This window comes from Belonocnema kinseyi, chromosome 10 (genome assembly GCF_010883055.1).
Source record: "Belonocnema kinseyi isolate 2016_QV_RU_SX_M_011 chromosome 10, B_treatae_v1, whole genome shotgun sequence".
NCBI lineage: Eukaryota > Metazoa > Arthropoda > Insecta > Hymenoptera > Cynipidae > Belonocnema > Belonocnema kinseyi.
Window position 1 is genome coordinate 108,272,742 of NC_046666.1, and position 8,763 is coordinate 108,281,504.

The following is an 8,763-nucleotide window of genomic DNA, read 5'->3' on the forward strand; positions in this document are numbered from 1 at the left end:
AAAACACGTAAACTCAGAAGATGTGGACTGTGACTGCACCATATATCTAGTCGGGAGTGGTGCTAACTGAAAACAGATGATTTGGAGCGATTCGCGTGCCATTTGTTGGTCATTCTAAGGACTTATTGAACTACCCTCGTAGTCAAATTTTTGAGAAAATTGACATTTTTAAAAACAATGCAGATCATAAATCTTTCGTCCTAGATACTAGTAGTAATGTTTAAACTAAATGTTTTACCTTGTACCTTAGATTGAATTATATTGAAAGAAATGGTTCTGGTGAGTGCAGTGATGAGCAAATGAAAATTTTTTTTATACAGCTCGGGATCTAGTGAGATCAAATTAATTTTGAAAATATACCAATTAATTGTTAAATCATTTTGATGAAAATACTTCAATTTTGATTTGACCTAATAATGCATCAAAGACGTTTTTATAAAGTTGCATAAGGATATTAGAAAAGTTTAAAAATCGTGTAATGGCGACTTTTTGGAGGAAAATTTATTGGGCCTGGCGTGATACTGGATTTTTATCTAAGGGCGAACTATATCTCAAGTATCCCAACCCCAATAATCGATCGGGCTCAAACTTGAGCAAAATGTAGTCCTTTTGGATGGTATTTCATAGTAATTATAATTTAGCGTTGGAAAAAATATTTACCGAAGGGGCGTTGGTGCAATTTTGTTGAAACAATAAATATTTCATCTTTATTCTGGAAGGTTAAAAATACATTGATGTTTTCTCGAAAATGGAGCTACATCGCTTTTGTGTGGATTTAATTGATTGTAACGATTTATGACACATCGAATGTCAATAAAAAAAATGTTTCCAACTGCTGCTTTGATAGGAAGTTTCATGCCCTTTTCGTTGACCATGAGCATTTTTTAAAATAAATAATAATGGCTATAACCTTCACTTTAGAAGGACAAATACTTAGTTCTTTAAAAGATGCATCATTTTCAAGGGACTGAGACGCGAGACCCCCTATCAAAAGTATAGTAATGAAATTTTTATTTATTCATAATAAACGAGTTATAAATCACTGTAACTAATGGTGTCCTCAAAAAAGCTAAAACTCTGCTCAACAATGAAACATGTTTTGAGAGCTGCGATCACGAGCTCTAAATTTTTCTGAGTGGTTTATATCCAACACCCTTGTCGAAAACATATCTAAAGGAGAGTGGCCTTGGACGTACGTAAAGTAGTAAGACAAGAGCTAAGGTAATTAATTCACTATCCGCTACCCGATATTCAACAATTTTCCTTACCCCAAAAGTCCACCTCTCAAATTTAGCGATAAACGTATATGCTGATCGTTAGATAGTGCTTGATACGAATGTTGTGTTGTGTTGTGCATGGCCATCGCAGAGAGCAGTACCGTCGCAGTTTCGTATGTTGGGGTGGGGGCCGGAGGGGGCGAGCAAAGTCCACCGCTTTCCTTGCAAACCGAGACTAGCTCTGCCCCCGCGGCTCCCAACAACCCTGGAGGAGATCCCGGACTTACGATATTGCAGCCTCCAGTTTCTCAACCTCAGGTTGCATCAGCAATACCACCCTATTCGACGATGCTTCCAAGTTTCGGACACTATACAACCGGTGAGTAATACGCAGCTTCTTCGCAGATTATCATACCCTGGCAACAACATTTAAAAAGTAGAATCATAATAGTTATAATTCGAAATCCTCCAGAATAACGAAAAATACCATTTTGGAGATGGCGGTAATAAAATAAATATTATACCAATGGTAAGGTTTCACAATTTTTCAGCTAACTAGAGATTTTGAACCTGAATTTTTGAACTAGGAAAGTAATAATCATACATATTAACAAGACTCTGATGTATTTTGTTTTTATTTGCGAACGATGGGTTTTGAACATGAACGACTTTACTCCCTAGGTCTTTTTACAAAATTGCGTTTGCGATAAGTGAATAATGGGTGAGCGCCATTTATAAGCATATTAGTTTTTCGGGAGGAAGAATTGTTTATCAGTTTCGGTGATATAAACCCTCGCGGACAGCGTGAACGGAAAGTATACTCTACAGAGTAATCCTCATATGTATCCACATAGTATCCCTTCCGTATAATGCAACAAAAACTAAAAAAAAACAGCAAGATTAACTTTTAAATAGGTGAAATTCGGATTCTGCGTTAAAATTCCTATTAGCAGGTCACGGAGAAATCGCAATCTTTTTTTCTTTGCAACGGTAAAAAGTTGAAGAAAAAAGTAATATCTGTAGCGCCTGTTGACTGCTACTTACAGATGATGCGTTTGAAGTGTAGCCGTCAACAGGCGTTATACGTTTTATATTAATTAAAACTTTTTACCGTTATAATATAAACTATTGCGATTACTCCATGACCTTCTAATGGGAATTTTAACGTAGAATCCGAATTACACCGATTTCAAAGTTGATCTTGTTGTTTTCTTTTACTTATTGGTGCATGATAAGGAAGGGGTACTATGTGTGGATACTATGAGGATATACTCTATAAAGTATCCTTTCCATTCACTCGGTTCGCTAGGGAAATATAGTATATTATTAATTGAAATGTGCAAGTATTATTTTGCGAACTAGAACATAAGGTTCATAAACTCATTATGTGTGTCTGTTCTGTATTGCACCTCATAATACTAAGTTGACTATTTTTTATGTATGTTTAGGTGGTGGTGATTACGCGTACAGCGCAGCATATTCTCAGTATTCGAGTGCACCTTACAGCGGTTATGGTTATGGAGCAGCGACAAGCGGGTTGCTCAGTAAGTAAACAGTGAGTATTAGTACCGATTAGATCAGGGAAAAACAGTCTTGAGGAAATGAGGGAAAATACATACCTTTTAGAATATAAATTTTATAATTAAGTACAATGTTTCTGCTCTAGTAAAAAGTATCAGATAAAAATACAAAAAACAAATATACAAACACTGCACTGTACAGTTAAGATTATTGTGGATATCCTCTATCGATGCTTCAGGTCGTACATTCATTAACTGTTAAAAAAATACTGCATGAACAAACATAAATCTGAAAGGAAGTAATATACTATCTTTACTCTACGATAAATTGAAAAGAGTCCATTCTATTAATATATGGGCCAGTGTACCAAGCAAAACTCTTGAATTTTAACGTTTATAAATTATCGAAGATAAATTTTATACACCCAGAAAAAAGTTTTGTTCAATCAAAGAAATTCTAGTATTGATAAACGGTCAAAGAATGGTTTGATTGAAAGAAATTTTTTTGTTGATTTTTTAAAAACTAGATTTCAAAAAACATTTCGTTAATTTAAACGGAAAATTTCATTAAATTAAAGAAATATTTCGTTTCTTCAAACCGACTATTTCTTTGAACTGAAGAAATATCTGATTGCTCCAAATGAAAAATTTTTTTAAATCAAAGAAATATAATTTTTTTATTTGAACTTTACCTTTCTTTAAATGAAATAACTGTTTTGGTTGAAGAAAAAGAACAGGTTAAATTAAAATGAATATAGATTTTATTTGATTCCAATAATGAATTATAAATAAATTAGCTTTGTCATGAAGCAAATAATTCTATTCAATTTAAAACTGTAATAATTCTAATTAAATACAAGCACAAATTTCTTGTTTTTCTTCGCATGAGAATATTTTTTCAATAATCGGATTCGACAGTTCGAGTTTCAAGAAACTTGCATGGTCTACTCAGAAGGGTTGTACGAAGAAAAGGCTATCTTTTATTGTCTAACTTCATCTTGTATGAAATTTAGTGAACACGTAGAAGTATTAAAATAGATAAAAATCTTTTGAAATTTCTTGTTTTGAAAGTTATAGGAGCCTAAATTACATTAAAAACTGTAATATAAAATGGGATTTGTTCACCTGAGGAAAAAAGTTAATTTTAATATTTTTTGTGTGTAAATCAATTTTATTATTTCCTAATTTAGAATTCCTTGTGTAAATTTAAGGTGAAAACATCAATTGTGTCGAAATTGTGCAACACAAGTAACAAAAATTTACATAAAAGCGAGGTTAGGTCGTGCTGTATAAAAGTATTTACACGATAGAAAGCTTCTATGCTTTCGGCAAATCCCTACCATGCAAGAATGTCCCGCACTTCTTTATCACACATTTTAGCGATTTAAATTATTACCAAGAGCAGTCCGGTTCCGCGTCTTCTCAAACATTTGGCAACACGTGTTCCGAAAGACGCGTAAAGGGTGTTGGTTAAATCCGACTTTAAATTATTTTTTTCATAAGTACGGCGTTGACTCAGTATATATTTTTTTAGAAGGATTTGCGAACGAAAAAAAGAAAACTTGTTGAATATCCGGGGGTTTGCGAGATCCTGGGATCAATAAAATTGTTGAAAAATCGAAAAATTTGTGGAGGAAATGATTATTTTCACGACAAATATGAATTTTGCGAAAGATAGAAATCAGCGAGTAGCAGACGACAGCATTTGAGCGGTTAGAATCGTTTGCAAATGTATTTTTTCACTCACAATTCAGACATAATAGAAGAATTCTCGAGTTATACCAGGTTTTCAAAGGGCGAGGCCCTTTAGGGTAACCCTCAAATTTTTGAAATACGTTGAGAATTGGAGAAAAAGTCAGATAAAATTGAAATGCCCTGTGTGTGTCTTATGACTGCATTTGTAATCAGCTACCAGGCTATTCAACGAGAGAACGAAATTTCGTTCTCTGCACGCAGCTTGTCAAAGAAAGGAAAATGTAGACGAAGGACCCCCGCAGGCAAGGGTTTAGAGGTGACCCTAACAAAGGTTATACAAATTTTCAGAGCGCACTTGGGTCAGTTTATTTGGAAAAATTGTGTTTCCCTTCAACAGCGATTGGCTGTACAGCAATGAAAAAAGTTTGTCGACACCTCCGTTAATAAACAAACTGCGCGGCCGATTTCGTTCTCTCGTTGAACAGGGTATAACTGTCAAATTCACACCATTGCACGGTATCGGGGCATGGCGTGAAGTTCCCAGCTAGCCTGGTGGCTGATTACAAATGCAGTTACAAGACACACACAGGGCATGTCAATTTTTTCTGACCTTTTCTCCAATTCTCAACGTATTTCGAAAAATTTAGGGTCACCCTAAAGGGCGTGGCCCTTTGAAAATCTGCTATATCCCTGACACTAAACAAATTATTTCTTCCATTGTTTCTAGTAACTTTTTTGACTCAAAAGAATTTTGTTTTAAATTAAACAAATAATTTCTTTAAATTAAAGAAATTACGTGACGTCATTTATTAAAATCAAATGAATTTTCTTTTAATATAAACATATTTTCATGTTGAATCAAAAGAACCGAGTCAAAAGAATGTTGTTTTTTTTTATTTACTAAGAACTTTTTTCTGGATGTACTCCCCAAACTTGAATAAGTAAAATACCACTGATTTAGGCTTAGATAGTAGAACTATCGTCTGTTCCCCGAGAGAAGATCCTCTGGCCGTGCATATGGGTGGGCGTTTCTTGATGGAGGAGTGTCCTTACCCGTTTTTTTCACAAGTAGTTTATTAAGTTCTCTTCTCATTGGCCCCTTGGTCTTAATTTAATATTTATTATTTTCCATGAGTTTCTTTTTAAAATAGTTTAAATGACTTTTACGAGATGTTAGCTACCCAAGTGCGAATTGCCGGAGCTGAATACATGGCCCAGTGTTGGTCCAATTTTGGCAGCCAAAAGTCGGCTAAAGTTATTGGGCCAATATCGGCATTTTAATCGGCCCAGCGGTGAGCCAGTGCTGGCAGTCTACATTGGCTATTCATATTTGCCGATCTTTCACCGATGCTTGGCCCAGAATCGGCACTTTATTTCTCCATGTCTCACTTTTAGCACCTAATAAACAAATCTTACACTAAAGATAAAAAAAATATTAAAAAATTATTCAAGTTCACGATGAAATTTAAGTTTTGTCATTAAAAATTTTTAATATTTATGAAAAATTACATTTCCTGCCATTGCACAAAGTTGTGAAGTAGGCTACAACGGAAAAAAAACGAAATATTACGCGAAGAAAAATTGTAATCGATTTGAATTATTTGATAAAAAATTATTGTATTGGTATTTCTGTTAACAGTTCGTGTATTTTATATTTACACAACGTCGCATAATAATTAATAATTAGAAAAAGAGAGCTTAAAATTTGGTTCTTTAACTTTTCTCAACTGCAGCTTATGAGGATGGCTTTTCCACAGAGTTGCAACTTGTCGGTTTAGCGCAGTGGTTAGCAGTCCCGACTGCTAGGCGATAGATTTAGGTATATAGATGTAAGTTCGATACCCCGTAGCGTTAGAAATTTTACTTGGCTGCCAAGCGCAAGCCATAGTTATCATTCCGTCATTGGCGCGATAATGGCAGCCGAGCTTCGGCAATATTTTTGCCGACTATGGGCCAATGTTGGGCCGTATGTGACTTCGCACTTGGGCATAGAAGAAAAGAACCTCACCGCGCTTAGGTCTCGAGTTACAAGGGTCTACGGTAGCCACTTGAGTTTTTGACTCAGTCGCTCTTTTTTGTAATTAAAAAGTTAGAAAATAATAATTCTGCAATTACCGACTTACAAGTAATATATTCAGAATGTTCGAATTATTCCGATTCCAACTATATTTAATTTGTCTATAAAATTTAAAAATTGGGGAAGTAAGCAATATCAAATTTAATATTGAGCTAAAGTTTCTGCGATTAAACTTCTTCAAGTTTTCAACCTTCAAAGGCAAGTAATATATCATTGTAACTGAAAAAAATCGTAAATGCTGATTATGCTATTTTTCAAATCACTAATAATAAGATTAATTTTTTCGAAATTTCCTTACTTGGACTGTACAAATCACTTAACCAATGAGGCATTATATTTCATTGCAGTTGTTATTACAGTTAAAAGTAGAATAAGCAAAATATATATGCACTATAAATTTGTATTTTTTTATTTTGCTGTTAAAATATTTAATTTTGGTGTTAAACACTAGAAATTGGAAAATTACAAATCCTTACAAAAACCAAAAACAAGATTTCACCAAATCGTAAATATTAGAAAAACATGCCTAATAAAAAAATTTGTATTCAAATTTTGAAAAAGTTCAAACTTTTTGAATTTTTTTCTAACCGAAAAATAGTTTTTTTCTATTTTTCTGAAAATTTTTTGAAAAGTATGTTACTTTTATAATTTTCATGAACATCAACATTTTTATTTGGATAACTTGTAAGTCTTAAACCCACCTATAAAAAACTTTCACAAAAATTTGTCAAATTTGAGAAAAAAAATTTGAAAATTTAAAAAAAAACTAATTTTAAAAATTTTGGGCTAATCGAAACATTTTGATATAATAATTTTCAAATATATTTAGTATCTAGCGAAAATTTTAAATGAAATTTTTAGATCTACAAAAAAAATGTTTCTATTTTTTGAAAATTTTCAAAATTTTGAGAAGTATTTAACTTTTCTAATTTTAATGAACATCAAAATTTTTATTTGGATACTTTTTAAGTCTTTAACTCATCTATAAAAAACTTTCACAACAATTTCTAAAATTTGAAAATTTTGAAAAAACTCTAATTTTTAAAATTGTGGGCTAATCGAAACATTAGGATACAATAGTTTTCAAATATATTTAGTATCTTGTGAAAATTTTGAATGGAATTTTTGGATCTATAAAAAAAGTTTTATTTCTATTTTTTTAAAATGTTAAAATTTTTGAAAAGTATGTAACTCTTCTATTTTTCATGAAAATCAAACATTTTATTTGGATAATTTGTAAGTCTTCAACCCGTCTATAAAAAACTTTCACAAAAAAATTTGAAAATTTGAACAAAATTTGACAATTTTGAAAAAACTCTAATTTTTAAAATTGTGGGCTAATCCAAAAACTTGGATACAATAGTTTTTAAATATATTTATCATCTAGTGAAAATTTGGAATGAAATTTTTGGATCAATGAAAAAAATTATATTTCCTGTTTTTTGAAAATTTCTAATTTGAGTCATGTCTTCATGAATTTAGTTATTTAAACAGCTTTAAATCTCATGACAATGAATAGGTCATCATAGCGGGGTGGCAGAACCGGACCCCCCCCCTGGTCGGTCCCATAACCGTCGGCAGTAGTTGGGGAATCGGTGCGTCGTTATATGATAGTGGCCGTCATGCCATTCATAATAGTCTAAGATCCGAGGCCGTTTTTGGCGAGTTATAAGGTAACGATTCTGCCACTATTTTCCTGATTGTTGACAATATACTGATCACCAAATGTGGTTTCTCCAGGGGTAGTCCCGGGGAGGTGTTTATTTATTCATTCGAAGTTGTAAAAAAAAAATGATTAAAATAAGTCATAGGGTAACGGCTGAATCTTTCTGTGTTGAATGTCAAGACAATTAGACAATGTTCCGTGCAATTGGCAGAACAATAGGCCGGTGCTCTAGTTACGCTACTGATCGTCTTCGGAGCAGAAGTGACCACTCTGCTCGCAGTGTCAGGGCCGTGAATCGACGCACAATGACCCATGTCAAAACCGGGCAGTTTGCGATGTTCTGTCAGGATGTTATCCCATAGATTTTGTTCTGTCTCTTCGAATATATGTTTTCAATAATGAGTAGAATGTTATATAAAAAATTTGGGTGTAAGAAAACAACTTTAAAATGCCATATTCTTTTACGAGGGTAGTTCAATAAGTCCGTAGAATGAAGTATACAAACAATTTTTTTTGGGTAAATTTTTTTTTATTTTTCAACATAATCTCCTTGGAGCTCTATACACTTGGTCAATCGCTTTTCAAGTT

General features: G+C 33.0%; 1 protein-coding gene across 2 annotated transcripts in view; it reads left to right on the plus strand.

The window, feature by feature from the left end:
- LOC117182208 (paired box protein Pax-5-like) overlaps positions 1-8,763 on the plus strand; it is a 380,233-nt gene that overhangs the window by 368,549 nt on the left and 2,921 nt on the right. For both annotated transcript variants that reach the window (XM_033375273.1, XM_033375272.1), the window contains 2 exons: positions 1,369-1,596; positions 2,666-2,772. In XM_033375273.1, coding sequence (XP_033231164.1) covers positions 1,369-1,596; positions 2,666-2,769 — 332 coding nt within the window. In that variant the 3' untranslated portion in view covers positions 2,770-2,772. The remainder of the gene's footprint in view (positions 1-1,368; positions 1,597-2,665; positions 2,773-8,763) is intronic.